Raw genomic sequence first — 17,065 nt, forward strand, 5'->3', positions numbered from 1 at the left:
ATAGGGACGCGAACTGCAGGCATGGATTGCCATGCCGGCATCAAGGATAGAACGAGTACGTTGACGTTGACCTCACAAGCCTCGATCTTTACGGCACGATCACGAGCCCGCGCCACCGGGATTCCACGTGCCAAGCAACGCGGAACCCCGCGTAGCAAATGCATGCAAATCCCACTTTGCTGCAGGTGCCATTGGCTTCACCTGGCAAAAAGTCTTCGTTTCATGCAGATTTTGGCTTCGCGGACAGGCAACTGGTGGACATGCGTAGCATGGTCAGATCGAGAGCTTGCTCTGCGGAGCAGGGAGCGTCACGTGCACTGTCGTCTGAATATCCTTTGCATCCCGATGGCCCTATAAATCAGGTGCTCGTCACGCAGCTGCTCACCAGTCATTTCGTGCCAGTCTCATGTCCCGTAATCTTTAGTGGCGTTGATTACTGATCACTGATCAAATCCTCTCGAGTTGCATCGATCGAATGGCTTCTCGCAACCTGTTCGACGCAATGACGCTGCTGACGGTGGCGCTGGTCCTGGCAAGCCTGTCCAGGCTCTCTCTCGCCGCGCGGCGGCTGCCGGGTCAGCTGGCGGAGACCGCCCCGCTCCGCGACGCGATGTCGTACCACGGCGGCGCCGTGCTCCGCGGCGAGATTCCGGTCTCCATCGTCTGGTACGGGCAGTTCAAGCCGGCGCAGAAGGCCGTCGTCGTCGACTTCCTCCTCTCCCTCACGTCCGTCCCCGTCAACGCGACGCCCTCGGCCGCGCAGTGGTGGGGCGCTATCGACAGGGCGTACCTGTCCAACGCCACGACGGGCGGCGGCTCTAACGCGACGGCGACGCGCGTCGTCCTCGCCGACCAGGTCGCCGACGAGCAGTACTCGCTCGGCAAGTCGCTGACGCTGGTCGAGGTCTTCCAGCTCGCGGCCGCCCTGGTCCCCGGCGACGGCGCGCTCGTGCTTGTGCTCACGGACCCGGGCGTGGTGGTCGAGGGCTTCTGCAGCGTGCGGTGCGGCCTCCACGGCTCCGACGACGCGGGCGCGCGGTACGCCTACGTCTGGGTGGGCAACGCCGAGTCTCAGTGCCCCGGGCAGTGCGCGTGGCCGTTCGCGGAGCCCGCGTACGGGCCGCGGGGCCAGCCGCCGCTCGCCCCGCCCAACGGCGACGCCGGCGTGGACGGCATGGTGGTGACGCTCGCCAGCATGGTGGCCGGCGCGGTGACCAACCCGCAGGGCGACGGCTACTACGAGGGCGCCAGGGACGCCGCGCTCGAGGCCTGCACGGCGTGCGCCGGCAAGTTCGGGAGCGGCGCGTACCCCGGGTACCCCGGGAAGGTGCTCGTCGACGAGACGACCGGCGGTAGCTACAACGCCGTCGGCGCCAACGGCCGGAAGTACCTGCTCCCGGCCGTCTTCGACCCGGCGACGTCCGCTTGCTCTACCTTGGTGTAGAACGCACGTTGAGCGGTATTTCCTGAAGGTGTACATAGCTAAATACACGGACAGGTTTGTAGTAGCAGTGAGAACCGACAGGTTCATGTTCAAAAAAAATTTCGATCTCGTAAATGCGGCACTCCAATAAGTACATTATACAATGTTTTTCGAAATTTATTTATTTATGACAATATTTATTGATCATCTTGTCGCAATCTACATGAGTTTGTTCCATTCTATCGTACAAGTTTATCTGTCTAAAATCTTTTGGAAGTTCGCTAAGTCTGAGTTATCTTTTCATAAAATACATTACCAGGGTTAAATTGATTAGAAACAGTAAAAAAGACTTTGGATACGTTACAACAAGACCAATGGTCTTTCTCAAAGGGTTTTTCTTTTTTTATTTTTTCGTAAGTAATTCATTTCAAATCCAAAATTTACGAAATGAGTATCAAAAATTTTCTAAAAATGTAACCTATCTATTGGCACTATACTTGTCAGTTATTTGGATCCAATTTTTTTATGTTCATAGTATTTGGCTGCTTATAGTTATGCCTATTATTTGTTAATAAATAAGATTCAAATAGAGCAATAATAGATAGGTTACAGTTTTAGAAAAATTTTGGTACTAGTTTCATATTTTTCTAATTTAAAATAAATTAGTTTTCAATTTTTAGATCTAATTAGAATTTTTTAATTTTTTTTTTAAAATACAAAACTACCTTCGAAACCATCCTAAGGGCCAAATTTGCCCGGTTTAGACAGTTGGATGGCCTCTCTTATCCGGTTTTGTAGTTTAAGGTTGAAAATCGGACTTTGCTATATTTCAAGAGTATAAACCGGACTTTTTCCTTCTTACTAATACACGTTGGATACGGTTTAACAAGAACAGTGCTTCTAGCAAACTCATGGGTCAGGCCCACGAGAAACTCCCCCAAAAAAGAAAAAGAAAGGTAAATCATGAAAGGATTCATTTGGAATTGCAGAGGCATAAAAAAAAAGATGTCTCTTCCTTTCTAAGAAATCTTAATCTGGAGCACAGATTTGCTTTCATTGGCCTGCAGAAAACCATGCAGGCTGATGTGGAGTATAATGTCCCGAGGAGATTTGATCCTGGTTTGAGTTACTTATGGAAATGGATACCTTCTAGAGGTAAATATGGTGGGCTACTTTGTGGCATTGATACTAATGCCTTAGATGTTGGATCCTTTAAGGAGGGGAAATATGGGACAAAATAAAAAAAAGTGAAGTGGAATTTCTTGAATGTGTATGGGGCTGCTCAGGAGGAAAATAAAAATGTATTCCTTGCTGAATTGGCTTTGTTCCGTAGTGATATGAAGGAACCTTATGTGGTGGGTGGTGACTTTAACATAGTTAGATTAGCCTCCGAGAAGAACAAAGGAGGGGGTGTGCATAGACTCACCGACCTTTTCAATTCCATTATAAATTCTCAAGATTTGGTGGAAATCCACATGAATGGGGGAGATTCACATGGTCTAATAACTAATCTGACCCAACTTTGGAGAAATTGGATAGAATCTTAATGAGCAAAGATTGGGAGGATATTTTTCCTAGAACTGTGGTATACAAATTGTCTAGAGAGGTGTCTGATCACAATTCTTGGATTCTCAACGACAACATTCCTCAATCTTTGAAGGAGTTGGAGTTCAGGTTTGAATTAACTTGGTTGAAACAACCTGAGTTCCTTCCTTTGGTGGCAAAAATATGGAAAGCTCCGGGGCATTATGAGTCTACTTTTGATAAAATTCAGAAGAAGCTGAAATACTTCAAGCAGTACTTTATGGGATGGGGTTTCAATTTGCAAGGGGAAATGAGAAAAAAAGAAAAGAGAAATGCAAAAGGAACTACTTTGTCTAGAACTGCTAGAAGAAGACAATTTCATTAACTCTAATCAGATTCACAAGAAAATAATTTTTGCAGTGTGACCTTTTAAAGATATTAGAAGAGGAGGAACTCTACTAATTTAAAAGAAGTCATAGAAAATAGCTGCTACAGGGTGACAGTAATACTGAATACTTCCATAGGCTAGTCAATAGAAGAAAAAGGACGAACACAATTGTGACTTTGTTGGATGACGAGGACTCAGTCATTGAGGGTGATGAGAATCTTTTGAAACATGCTGCCAGTTACTATAAGGATTTTTTTTGGACCTGCCCCTGGAAAGCTGATTCCTATGGATGAAAATCTTTGGGGGGCAGAGGAGAAAGTGACTAGAAGTGAAAATAAGAAGTTGACCAAATCTTTTTCTGAGCCTGAAATTAGAGAAGCCTGATTTTTAATGGAGCATAACAAGGCAGCAAAGGCTGATGGCATGCCTATTGAATTCTATCAAACTTGTTGGGACATATTAAGGATGATATTGTGGAGCTTTTTTATGATTTACATTAGGGGAAATTGGCTGTCAGCAGACTGAATTATGGAATCATCACTTTACTGTGAAAGAAAGTGGATGCTAACAGGATTCAACAGTTTCGACCGTTTTATCTGCTCAATTATCTCTACAAATGGATAACAAAGACCCTCGTACTGAGGTTAGACCTCCTGAGGGATAAATTAATTCTGAAAACCCAAACTGCTTTTATGAAGAAAAGAAACATAATGACTGGAGTAATGGCTCTCCATGAGGTTTTACATGAGACCAAAAGAAATGGTGAGACTGGAGTGGTCCTTAAGTAGGACTTTGAGAAAGCGTACGATAAGGTCAATTGAGGCTTTCTCTTTAATTGCCTTCAGATCAGGGTTTTTATTGAAAAATGGTGTGGTTTTATTAAAGGAGTGGTGACAGGAGGAACAGTTAGTGCCAAATTGAATGATAAAGTTGGACCTTATTTTGTAAGTCACAAAGGAGTTAGACAAGGTGATCCCTTGTCTCCAATTCTTTTTAATTTTGTGAGTGACTATCTTGCAAGAATGGTGAGGAAAACTCAACAGGATAACATGATTATTGGTCCGGCCTACAATCTTATTCCAAAAGGAGTGGCTATATTACAATACGCTGATGACACCATAATTTGCTTGAAAGATGAATTGGAGATCGCCAGGGATATGAAGTTGTTGCTTTACCTTTATAAGCTAATGTCTGGGCTTAAAATCAACTTTTTCAAGAGTGAGGTGATCCTGATTAATGGTGATGATGGAAAAAATCTGTTGTTGGAAAATCTTTTCAACTGTCAAATTGAAGAATTCCCAATAAAATATTTGGGGGTGCCAGTCAGTCCTTGCAGGCTACATGTTAAAGATTGGTCGCCTTGGATTGAAAAAAATGGAAAGAAGTTGGCTGTTTGGAAAGGAAACACCATGTCAATTGCTGGGAGGACTGTTTTGATTAACTCTACTCTAACTGGTTCCTTTATATGCCATATATCCATCTACATGTTCCTAAAACTATCACTGAGAGTTTGGACAAACAAAGAAGAACTTTTCTTTGGCAAGGAGGGGGGCAGAAAAGAAAATACAATTTAATCAAGTGGAAAAATATTTGCAAGAGTAAAAAGAAAGGAGGTCTGGGAATCAAAAACATTGATAAGATGAACAAGAGCTTGTTGTGTAAGTGGTGGTGGAGGTTAGATAATGAGAATGGTATTTGGCAAGACTTGGTGAGAGCCAAGTACAAGGGGAACTAATCAGTTCTGTCATCCACAAACTGAATGACTCAGCAGTGTGGGGGGATCTTTTGAAAGTAAGGCACATTTACCTTAGTGGGAGAAAATTGGAAGTGAAGAATGGAAAATCTGTTCTTTTTTGAAAGAAAACTGGCTGATGGACGGACCTTTATGCCTGGTATACCTAGTTCTTTATGATTTATGCAATGAGATAGATTTATGCAATGAGAAAGATATCTCAGTGAATTCCTTATGTGACCTTTAGAAGGTGGCTGCCTGCATACTTTTTAATTAATGGTTAGAGCTTGTGGATCGATGCCTTCTCTTTTGACAATACACGTGATAGGATATTTTGGAAATGGTCCAAAGGTGGACACTTCACTTCTAAATCAGTATGAGCACCTGACCAAAAATGATTTGGATTACAGTTACAAACATATCTAGAAAGCGAAGCTGCCAAATAAAATAAAAATCTTTCGTTGGTTGTTGGAACAGAATGCCGTGTTGATAAAAGATAACATGACTAGAAGAAAATAGGTAGGGGATCCAAAATGTTATTTTTTCACAGGATAAGTATGTGGACCATCTCTTCTTTCAATGTCCCGTTACAAAAATCGTAGGGGTGCCATTGGGATGTGTTTTGGGTCTACAAACACTCCAAATACCATTCGACAGTACAGAAAATGGATTGAGATCTGCCTCCCGGAGGACAACAGATTTATACTTTTGGGCTTGCTGCCATGTGTTGGGCAACATGGAAGTGCAGGAATAGAGCAAGTGCAGAAATAGAGCGTGCTTCGACAAAAAGCTTTTGAAAACCCTTATTTTAATTTTAACACATGCCTGCTCTTTTATGTCTTATTGGTCAGGTCTGTATGGTGCTGAACTTCAAGACAAGCTGCTGGAAGGGATCAAAGTCATGATGGGATTGCTTGCAGGATGATGTCCCAGCAGCCTGCACCAAGTATCCTTCCCCTTCCAGCTCCTGAGGACGACCAAACTGAGGTACCTGGTGAGGAAGTGGAAGACTGAACGAGTGCAGTTTGGGGGTGCTTTTCTGCTGAAGATCTCTTTTGTGTTGTTTCATTGTTCCTTTGTTCTCCTTGTGGGAGTGATGTTGTGTAGTTATCAGTCTTTTGTAGGGTTTGTGTTGCTCCTTTCGTGAACTTGTCAGCCACTGTAATACCTAGAAAGTCTGGGTATTGCTGCAGAGCGTTTTACCTTAAATCAGGGAAAGATGCTCTGTTAGGTCTCCTCTTTTCTTCTCGCTACTCTAGCCTCAGGCTGAACATCTGTATTTCCGTTTTTAAGTAATGGAAAAATGGGACATGCCTTGTGTAAAAAACAAAAGGCCCACGAGATACCTATCCATCAGCAAAGCCCGCCAGCAAACAAAATAGCACGGCCTCTTCGCTCTCGCTCAAGCCCTTCCGAACTTGCTGCCCATCCGCCGAAGCGAGTGGGCCCCACAAACCCAAAGACCCCCGCGTGGACTGGATTGACCGCCCAATACATGTTGGTCGGCTGACTTGGTGGTGGGCTGGTGGTGGTGGTGGGAGCCGCCTCGCGCTGACCAACCCGGCCTGGCACAGGCTGACGGCCGCGCGATCACACGTCGGCGGCGGTGGGCCGGGATGTCGCCGAGAACCTCGGCCGGCGCAGCGGCCCCCAGCTTCCGTCCAAATGCCACTCGCGATTCTTGGCTTGCGAGCGGCGGGCGGCAGAACCAGCCGAGGTCTTGCCGTGAGGCGGCGACGCGCGCCACTTGGACGCCGCCCCCGAGGGGCTCCTGCGCGAGGCGGCAGCGGCGGCCGACGCACCCCTGCCTTTCCGCCTCCGGCCATGACTACGCTTCGGTTAAAGAAGCACCCCGCCCGGCCGTCGCTGTCGCTACCGGCCGGCCACCGTGACGCGGCCTCGGAGCGCGACGCGTGGGGACGCGGTCGGCGGCGGGGGGAGAGTCAGAGCCCCGGAGCGTATTTTACGCGGTAGATTCGCTCCGGCGCCGATGATTGATGGTTGCCCCGGCGACCGGAACTTCGTGGTTTGGAGCGTACTCCATGATTCTTTACTCCGGGCAACACGTGTAGGGGCACTCTTCCGTGACAAGGCTTTTTCCGTTGCTTTTTCCCCGGCGAAGTACGAGCCCCTGACTAGGACGTCCGACCAGATGACCCGACCAAGCTCAGGCCGTCAGGCTCTGCTAATATGAGTTTTCGTGATGTAGCACGTGTCACACCGGCCACTAATCGGTTTCAGACTGGTTTGATCAGGCAATAATGCAAGTACCATGCTGACCAGCTGACAGGAACGAGTCGCCTGCGAACAAGCCAGCGACATACCGTACTCCCTGCGCAATGGACACATGGTTTTGGAAGAAGTGAGCGCAAGCAAAAGCATCCTGAGTTCCTGACGAATTCGTCCACTAAAAATGTTGACATCGAGACATGCAGTCATCATCTACTAGTAGGATACAAACGCTAGAGTTCTTTCTGGGTCTGAAACGAAACACTGCGTGTACGAAACCAGGTACTGCGGCTTCCGTCACCCAGAGCTGACGAGAGGCGGCGGCGTCCAAAAGCGAGGTCGTGCGCGTGCTCATCCAACGCTCACGACGGCAGCGGGGCTGGGAATGGCGTCACGACGGGGTCACCGGCCGTCCTGCGCGGCCGCCGCGGCGAGCGCGTCGTCGTCGCCCAGCCGCAGCTCCTCGACCAGCCTGCCGAGGCTCTCGTACGACGAGCCGCCGGGCGCCGTGGCGGCCTCGGCGGCGGCCTTCCACCTGGCCGCGTTGCGCCTCATCTCCCGGGCCCGGCCGGTGTCCCCCATCAGCTCCTCGACGTGCGCCGCGACCTGCTCCCGCCGCAGCGCCTCGTCCAGGCGGAGCCCGACGCCCCACTCCCCGCACGTGTACCGGGAGTTGATGTACTGGTCGGCGAACCCGGGCCAGCACACCATGGGCACGCCCGCCCAGATGCTCTCCGCCGTGGAGTTCCACCCGCTGTGCGTCAGGAAGCCGCCCACGGCGCGGTGCCGGAGCACCTGCTCCTGCGCGCACCACGCGGCGATGAAGCACCGGCCCCGGGTCGCCGCGAGGAAGCCCTCCGGCAGCGCGTCGGCGCCGCGGTCCCCCGCGACGAGGCCCGGCCGGACGACCCAGAGGAAGGGGCGGTTGCTGGCGGCGAGGCCCCACGCGAGCTCCGCGAGCTGCTCCGGCGACAGCACGGCCAGGGACCCGAAGCTGATATACAGCACGGACCCGGGCGCCTGCGCGTCCAGCCACGCCATGCACGCCGCGTCCTCCTCCCACAGGCTCAGCCCGGCCGGGCCGGCGCCTCCGTGGCCGCTCCCCTGCGCAGCGTGCATGGCGGCGGCCAGGGGCCCGATGGTGTACACCCGCGGGAACTCGCCCCGGAGCGCGTCCAGGACGTCGGGCTCCAGGTCCTCGAACGTGTTGAGGATGAGGCCCCGTGCCCTGGCGCAGCTGTTCGCCTCGTCCTCCTCCACGCGCAGCGCGAAGCATTGCGGGTCCAGCGTCCGGACGAAGCTGGAGACGTCGCCCAGCCGCACCGGCGGGATCCCGGCGATCCAGTCGATGGCCGTGTCCAGGTACCCGTTCGTCAGGTAGCTCTCGTCTGCCATTGCAACGACAAGGCGCACGCGAATCAGGATCGTGACCTCGATCACTCCAGGCAAAACAAAAAAACGACATGCATGCATCGATCATGCAATCACGCGAGCAGTAAATCATCAAGCACGACGGACCTTTGAGCGGCGTGTAGCCCCGCTGGCGGAGCTCCCGCAGCCGGAGCGTGCAGACGAAGCCGCAGGCGCTGGTGCCCCAGAGCACGAACGCCGGCACGCCGATCTCCTCCGCGGCGTCGAGCGCGAAGCTGACGAGGCCGCTGAGCACGACGCAGGTGACGGGCGGGGCGCCCTCGCGCTCCGCGAGCCGGCGCGCCAGCGCCACCAGCGGCGCGCCGCAGCTCCTCCGCAGCGACAGGTACAGCCTCACCGTCCGGTCGGGGCTCCGCCGGTCCTCCTCCGACAGCCCGTCCGGGACCGCCTCGAACCGGAACCCCTCCCGCCCCCGCAGCCCGGCAGCCGCCGCCCCCCGCCGCAGCCGCTCGTGGTTGTGCTCCGTGTTGACGAAGGTCACGTGCACCCCGCGCGCGTGCAGCAGCTCCGCCAGCTTCAGCGTCGGGTTGATGTGGCCCGAGCACGGGAACGGGAACAGCATCGCGTGCGCCCTCCTCTCCATGGCTCGGCGGCGGCGGCGCGAGCGCGCACAGCTCCTTGCTCGCTTCGCTTCGCTACCTAGCAGTGGTGGTGAGGTGAAAATGGGCGGGGTCGGAGCCTGGCCGGAGCGTCTAAATAGGCTAGCCGAGCCGAGCACCCCGTCCCGGTCCGGTGCGGTCGCCGTCGTGCGCGGCCGCCGCGGATACCGAAGCGGATATATCTGCGGCGGGATGGGCCCTAGATTTGGTCGTCGCGACCGATATATTCACACGGTCTACTAGACAAGATCGTGTCGTCCGGAATCATATCTGTTCTCTCCCTGGGCACAAAATCTTGCCCCGCCCGCCCGCCGCACGTGACCAAAATAAAGTGCGTGCCCAAGCAGCGACCTCCTCTGCTGGCTGCTCTCCCGCATGCTCTCCCTTTGCAGAAGCTAGTAGCTCCTAGTACAATGCAAGGCGAGAGCTCGTTTCATTTCACTTGGGAGTCTGTGGTCGTGGACGCACGTGATCGTCTGACCCGGGCGGGCAGCCAATCCAGGCGTGACCTCACCTGAGATCGCCGGAATAAGAAACGTTTCCCTCGCCCGTTTTTCCGCCGCCGAGATTCGCCGGATCCGGCCGCCGGCTGACCGGCCCCGCTGCGTGCGTGCGTGGGCAAACGATTTGTTTTTCCGGGCTGCCGCATCCGCCCACGGCAGACGAAGATCTCGGGGCACGCAGGCAGGGGCCGGGACGCCACCGGGTGCCGCTGCGAGCGACGACCCTCTGCGGCGGCAGGGCAGACGCTGACCGCGCTCGCCGAGGATTGGCTCCGGCCTCCGGTTCCCTTGACCCTGAGCGCCTGTCGGCTCCGGGCGGGGCGGCAGCGGACGGGACGGGTCGCCTCCCGGTTTCCTTTTTTAAGCCCCGGATCGGAGCTAGGCCGGGGTGGCCGCGATCCCGTGCGGATCTTGGCCGGATCGGAGGTCTTGGTCGCTTCTGGGGCGGCGCACGGCACCGTCTACAGCTGTGCTGCTGCTGCGCCCATCGGATCGTATCCTGTGGGGATGGATGTGGCACCGGTCGATACGCAATTGTGTACGCGTCCCTTTCCTGGTCTACAGTCTAGAGCCTGCTGCATGCTGCTGCTGCTGAAGTGTGCAGGATCAATGGAAAGATACGCCATGAAACCGTCGTCGTCGTACTGGACTGCTCGTCGACGGCATGAGGGACGGGGAGAGAGACGCCGGAGATCTCGACCGATGGAGCAGCGATAAAGCCTAGACAAGGCAGGAGTGAGAGCAAAAGCGTTCGTGGAAAAGTCACCGGTCGCCACGCGCCACTGGCCAAGTCGCCGCCCGGCTCGATCGCCTGCGCCTCGAAGGAAGCGGGTCGCGCTCGCACCGCTGCTGCTGATGCCAGTGAGGAGGATAAAGCCGCTCTCGGGTCGAGGTCAAAGGTGGGTGTGTGTGTGTGTGTGTGTGTGTGTGTGGGTCTGCCGCTCGATGGTCACACGGCCGGGAACTCGATCCGGCGAATCGTACCGCGCGCCGTCACTTGCGATCGAGATGCCCGCGGACGGCCACAGCGATACTCGGTGGCTTGTTCCTGAGCCCTTTTTGACCCTTTTTCCATCTGTGCCGTCACGAGTCGCAGCAAGCATATGCACGAGCGCATTTCGACGGCGGTGATGCCCCGTTAGTTTAGCCTCCTTTTCGACGTGGCACCGCCGCGCCGGCGCCGGAGGAGCTGACTACGTTCAGCGCGGCCGCAAAAGCGCCGGTGCTTGCTCTCCACGACACGAGGAGGCCGCCGCCGGCGAGCTTCGCGGACACGTCCAGCGCGAGGCCCGCACGAGCTCGATCGGGCGCCACGGCGCGCTCGGCCACCAGCCCACCACCCACCCTTCGGTCGTCACCGCTGCTCGGGCACAGGATGCGCTACGGTGGGCGGGCGTACGTTTTGCTAAGATGAGCCGCGAGTGCCTGCCCTTTGGAGCCAACGGAAGCCATTATGCTGGGCGGGACAAAAATGTTGGGCGTTTGATTCTATTTTTGTTTCCAGTTTTTGGACCCAACACGTCACGGAACATTCCAGCCATCCAAATAGTTGATAATTCTGCCGTGAATAGATGCGCCATCTAGCTGATGACATCTGCAGCCCGTACGTCGCGAGTAGCTGCCCTTTGAAGCTAACAGAAGCCATGATCCTAACCTCCATGCTCCCCAACCACCACTAATGACCAAAAAGTTAAGGCACAAAGGTGAAGGAAAGAAAAAAGTTATCTAGCCAGGTTTATGTTTAACAACCTTTTACATTACGGACCTGTATTAAATCTATATTTTGCTGAGCACTTAAGTTAACTCCCCTATAAATCTTCCGTCCCACTTTGTTCCCTTGAACTACTACCGGAGGGGTCACTTCGCTTGCTAACAACATTATTTTTTTCTTCTTCTTTAGAACCTTGTTTTAAGAACAATCCAACCCACGGTCATTAATTTAACTGCAGTGGTTGAGAAACGCATGCATAAAAAATCCATGTAAACAATCTCCGGAGCTTTGGTTGGGGGCGATCATTGGAGAGCAAACCCTCTTTACTTGCTCGGCTTCACTTGCCCGCTTGGCGTCAAGCTAAACGCGCCGGCGTTTTTTTCCCCCTTTTTTTGATCAATCACGCCGGCCTTTTCACTTGCTCGCCAGTTTTCACCTAATGCTCTTGTACCTGTCGCCACTAGCTACCGTTCGGAGGAGGGCCGTGTCGGCTACCGGACTACGAATCTCCTGCGTATCCGTTTTAGCATACAAAATCGGCTGGTAACTGGATCGTTTAGCCTTAGAAAAATGTGAACTTTGACCCTATTATTTCTTTTTTGAAAAGGCAGGACTCTGCCTAATCGACACATGAGTCATTAAGTAAGTTTTTTTTTTTTGGCATTGTGCCTTGCGGCCGCCGGATGGGCCCGCGGGGCTGGAGCCTTGGAGCACGTCGTCGCCGGGAGAGCGAAGCGGCCCACTCAGTAGCCGTATAAATGGGCTAGGCTGTACCGCATGGACTGGCTCGGAGACTAGTGTTGGGCTTCTCACGCCATTTGCTCTTCTTTGTGGCACTTTCCCTTGCAAACCCTAGATGAATGAAACATCTAGAAAAGAAGAGACAATAAAACTTCCGGGATCAAAATTATTATACTGGAGACCGCACCAATAACAGCGAAATAACCCGAACCTTGCCTAACCGAAATCCTGAGGTGTTGATATGAAACCCAGTTTGGCTTTACAACGGATTCACCAAGGGAGCAGCTTTGCCGAAACTCATAAAAGAATGAGGAACGATGAGGGGGAAAAAAAACGAAATGTCTGTCGTTTGTTTCTGGAGTCAACATCCTGAGCGACTGTTACAGACCATCAATAACTTCGTCCGCAGCAGATCGATGGAGATGGAGAGAGACTTGTTTTTCTTGGGCCCAAAAAAAAGTCGGTTAATTTGAAGGTTTATTGCTGAATCCAATGTTTTATCTCCAGCTGGCCTTGAGCCCTTGGTCAGGCACCCGGAGTACTGCTCGCGTTTGTCGCTCGAGCTGCAGAGGCAGGGGCCTGATCAGCTGGCTGCGATTCTGTCACATTTCAGTAAAAAAAATTCAGCTACCACTGTCTTGTAGTAAAACTTTCTAGGAAAATTGTAGTATCAAGAACGCAAGAGATGCAAACATTCGTACCTGTTGTGTTTGGAGGCATTACTGACAGAGCTTGAGGCGGCGGCAGCTGGAGCCTGAAGTTGTGCGGAAGCGAAGGAGCGGGGAAGAAAGAGCCCTGAATCTGCGGCGTCGGGTGCTGCAGCAGCGCTTGCACCGCCACCTGCTGCGCCGGCGGCGGATGCTGCACCAGCGGCTGCACGGCGACCTGCTGCGCCGGCGGCGGTGGGAGCAGCGCCCTCGGCGTCGGAGCCTGAGGCGCCATGTACCCGACGTACTGGTGGAAGGGTGACGCCGTCGGCGAGGTCATGCCGTACAGCTGGGGATAGTAGCTCTGCAGCACTTGCGGATTGGCCAAGGCCTGCTTTTTCATCAGTTAGCAAACATGTGAAATTAGCCTCGAGGTGATCAGTACAACAGAGTGAAGCGATATCAGAGTTGCGGCAGCTCCTGTTCTTCAGAAAGCAGATCGTCAACGCAAAATATGACCGGGATCAGTAACAGCGACATTTATTATATTTATATATATCACCGCACTATATGCGGGGTGGAGCGATCCCTAGCTAGTAAGGCATGTGCGCTGACAGGTGGCACCGGCAAACTTGCATGTGAGAAAAGGTAAAAACAAGGGGCACGGGGGAGCATGCTTACCTGTGGGTATTGAAAGTCAGGTGGGTACCAGTACCTGCAAAAGTTTTTGCAGCTTCTTCAGTGGCTGATTTTAGACTGGAAAAAGGAAGGGTTTGCCCACACCTGGCCCAACTTATCCGCTACCAGCACGGTACATGCAAAGGCTGTAAAGGCCAGAATCTAGATCATTGACCTACATTCCTACCCCAGAACTAGGACTATATCATGAGAAGAAAACAGCTGCTGCGGCTATGTTCCATTTCACAATTAAGGTCAGGAACGGAGCATAGAGGATGAACTCACTCAAGAGAACAAACAGGAGCATGAAGCGCTGCATTTCGAAATCCCAATCTTAAGAGACCCAAACAGAAGGGTGCTGTGTGCTCTTCTAGCATGTAATTGTGAACGAGCCGGAGTGGTGTTAATGCCGCTCATACAGGAGCCATTAAACCCCGCTGCACAGCAACAAGTGCAGAGAGTGTTGTTTTGTTGGCAGTGGAGGCAGACACCCTTGCCTGCAGTGCATGCCACATGCATACGGTGAAAGAGACCTACAGCAGTGGCGTGTGGGGGGACCGAGCTCCTTTTCTAAGGATCCAGAGTTGAATGCCTAGATGCTGCCGTGTCGCCCCCATGGACGACGACGACCGGCGGAGCTCGATCATCACCAAGGCACCAGCTGAATTTGAACGGCATTTCTAGAGCTATAATCCTTTGAGAGCTCGACTAGTAGTCAAACATCATACACCGGCAATGTACCGTCGTCATGTCATGTGTTACCTGAATCCGTACGAGTTTGAGCAGTTTGGCACTTGGCAAGCGAGGAAGTGGATGGACAGACTGACAGACAGGGCACTCACCCGAACGGAGACGGGTAGATCGCAGCCGCCGGGGCACCGCCGTGCTGGGGCATCATCTGCGGAGAGCCCGGCGCCCTGCTGGGGACGAAGTGCGGGCCCTGGGCCGCCGGCTGCGGGACCTGCTGAAAGTGGGGCCCGGCGGCGTAGGGTCCCCTCCCTGCAACAGCAATTTACCTGCCATGTTATTGGCTGCAGGCAGAGAGAGAGAGAGAGAAGCTGGGAAAGCAACAACACGAAACAAATAAATGAGCCGCGCGCGCAGGGAAATTCAGGCCGCGAGCGCGCGGAGCCGGTGGGCAAGCGAAACCGACAGCACTGTTGCTCCCACCTGCGCGTGCAGGCCGCGGCCATGTGCGCCCGCGCCGCCTCGCCGGCCGCCGCCTCGTCGTCGCCTACTGCTTTCGCGCTCGCTCCTTTTCAGTTTCCACGAGCCGGCAGGCAGGGCTCCGAGCCTACGGCGAGTCTCCAACGGCACACTCAAAGGCGCGGTGAAAACCAGGCCCACGGGGGCAGGAGCCACCGGTTCCCCCCCATCAAGATTCAAGGCACGCCGCGTGCGCGTCTTCACTTCAGGGTCGCTTTGCTCCTGCCGCCGGACGGTGCGATGATACGGACCTGCAGCGGTGCGGGGCGACGGCTGCCATGCGGCGCGGTGGTACTACGGAGGAACAGGGAATTAGTTGGTCAAGGACGGCGCCCGCAGCGAATCCAATCTTGGATGGGCGTTGTTGGCTTCGAAACCCTCCAAACCAAAAACAGTCGTCGGGGGCTCAGGCAGGCCTCCCCAAAACCGGTCCGGTCAAAGAGGATACACGCGGCCGAGTATTCTAATCCGACCTGGTTTCCTTTTTTCCTAAGGCCGGGCGTTGTTCACTAGGGATCGTTCCCGATTCCCCCCTCCACTAGACCATGGGCAGTGGCCACCGTCCCGTCCCGGCCGCCCATGGCCTTTACACCTCGTCACCGCTGGCACCCATGGGGGTGAAGTGAACTGGCCGCAACCGGCCGCGGCCTCCCCCAACACGTTCGGTCAAAGCGAGAATCCTCCGCCAAAAGAAACCGAAAAGAAATCGGGAGGGAGCTGCGGATGGGGGCGAGCCCATAACTGCCGTTCTAACTGCCAGTTGGTCGTCTGCGGCGACAGGGGGGAAAAAAGAGAAAGAATGGCGATCGATCGAACGGCCGGCCACGCGGGGTGGGGCACGAACCCAATTGAACTGACAGGCCAGCCTGGGCAAGCTCACCCATACGACTCCGGAGCGAGCTCGCTGCTGCTGCTACCGCCGTGTGCTGGCACGCCGGGCGTGGCTTTACTCGCGGCGGGCCCGCGCGTCAGCCTCGGCTGCATGCCGTCGGCTACCACCTCCCGGCTCGTGTGAGCGGAAGGGGAGGGGAAAGGCATGTCCGGTACGGTGGCAATGGCGAGGCGCTGGATTGACCAGGGAATCTGCGCGAGCTGCTGGTGGGTGGGGTAGTCGTGTTGCCGATGAGCAGGAGACGGGATGGGATGGGGGTCGAGCCGGGATCGAGGAGCGGATGAGATCAATGCGCGCGTGTGTAGATGAGGAGTTTGTTTTTCCTTGGGGTTGTCACTCACCTCGAGGCTGGGCGGGGCGCGGCGGCCCCAGCGAGGCAATGTTGCAGTTGGCGCGCCGCCCGGCGATCGTCGGGTTCGGGTCCTGCACCGCGCGCCGCGCCGCCTCCGGCTCCCGGAACGTCACCTGCGCGCGCACGCGTAGAGACACACACGGCCACCTCAGGAACACACACACGGGAAGAAAAAGAAGGGGATAGGGGAGGCGGGGGGCGGGCTTACGAATCCGTAGCCCTTGGAGCGACCGGTGAGGCGGTCGGTGATGACGACGGCCTCCAGGATGTCGCCGTACCGCTCGAAGTGCTGCCGGAGCCCCTCCGAGGGCGTCTCCCACGCCAGCCCGCCCACGAACACCTTCGTCAGCGTCGTGTCGCCGAACCGCGACCGGTACGGCCGCGGCCCGCCGCCGGCGGCCGGCGACGCGGACGCGGACGAAGACGGCGCGGCGGCGGCCATCACGCGCGCGCGGGGGATGCCGCGGCTCGCGGCGCGGCCGAGGGCTCGGCGGTGGTCTCGCAGGCAGCGGAGAGCGGGAGCTAGCAGGCACGCGGCGGGAGGGGCTGGGCCGGGCTACTGCGCCTCGCGTTGCTGTTGCGCCGCGGCTCGCCGCCGTGCGCTCCCTCTCTGTGCGCGGCTCGTTTTGGAAGCGGACGAGTCGGCTTCCATATAAAACCTCGCTGTGATCGAGGTGGCTTAATGATCGTTGGAGAGGGGGAATCTGATGATCAGGTGGGTTGGGGTTGGGGGAGGGGAGAGAGACAGACAGGCAGGTTGCAAGGGGTTTTGCGCTGGAGGGGACGGTTTTGCAAGGAGGTGACAGCTATGCTGAGCCTTTTATACCGTTTCTTTTCTTCCTTTTTTCTTCTTTTCTTTCCATTGTGTTTCCTCTTGTGTTTTGGTAGTAGTTTGTGAGAATCTGATGTGACATTCAGGCAATATTGTAAAGATTTTTTTATATTTTCACAAATTCTTGATGTTTTCTTGTGTTTCTTATGTCTATTTTGTTGAGAATTGATATAGCTT

The 17,065-nt window shown here is 54.5% G+C and overlaps 2 protein-coding genes and 1 pseudogene across 2 annotated transcripts; 1 reads left to right on the forward strand and 2 right to left on the reverse strand.

Moving 5' to 3' along the window:
• Window positions 1-407: 407 nt before the first annotated feature.
• On the forward strand, window positions 408-1,558 carry LOC112890271 (protein EXORDIUM-like). Its single transcript, XM_025957175.1, has one exon. The coding sequence runs from the start codon at window positions 476-478 to the stop codon at window positions 1,442-1,444; it is 969 nt and encodes a 322-aa protein (XP_025812960.1). The 5' UTR covers window positions 408-475; the 3' UTR covers window positions 1,445-1,558.
• Window positions 1,559-7,430: 5,872 nt separating this feature from the next.
• LOC112888532 (UDP-glycosyltransferase 85A2-like) lies at window positions 7,431-10,157 on the reverse strand. Its single transcript, XM_025954757.1, has 2 exons — window positions 8,815-10,157; window positions 7,431-8,684 (listed from the first exon to the last, which is right to left on the reverse strand). Exons 1-2 carry the CDS (start codon window positions 9,308-9,310, stop codon window positions 7,699-7,701), a joined length of 1,482 nt encoding a protein of 493 aa, XP_025810542.1. The 5' UTR covers window positions 9,311-10,157; the 3' UTR covers window positions 7,431-7,698.
• Window positions 10,158-12,433: 2,276 nt separating this feature from the next.
• Window positions 12,434-16,498, reverse strand: LOC112888533 (annotated as a pseudogene).
• Between the last annotated feature and the right edge of the window lie 567 nt (window positions 16,499-17,065).

The sequence above is a fragment of the Panicum hallii genome, chromosome 4, assembly GCF_002211085.1.
Source record: "Panicum hallii strain FIL2 chromosome 4, PHallii_v3.1, whole genome shotgun sequence".
In the NCBI taxonomy this organism is placed as follows: Eukaryota; Viridiplantae; Streptophyta; class Magnoliopsida; order Poales; family Poaceae; genus Panicum; species Panicum hallii.

Excerpts from the sequence above, each read along its gene's own strand:
- LOC112890271 (XM_025957175.1), top strand. The coding sequence starts at position 476 with ATGGCTTCTCGCAACCTGTTCGACGCAATGACGCTGCTGACGGTGGCG.
- LOC112888532 (XM_025954757.1), bottom strand. The coding sequence starts at position 9,310 with ATGGAGAGGAGGGCGCACGCGATGCTGTTCCCGTTCCCGTGCTCGGGC. Across the intron at positions 8,685-8,814 it reads GGGCTACACGCCGCTCAAAG|ACGAGAGCTACCTGACGAAC; the intron begins GTCCGTCGTGCT and ends TTGCAATGGCAG.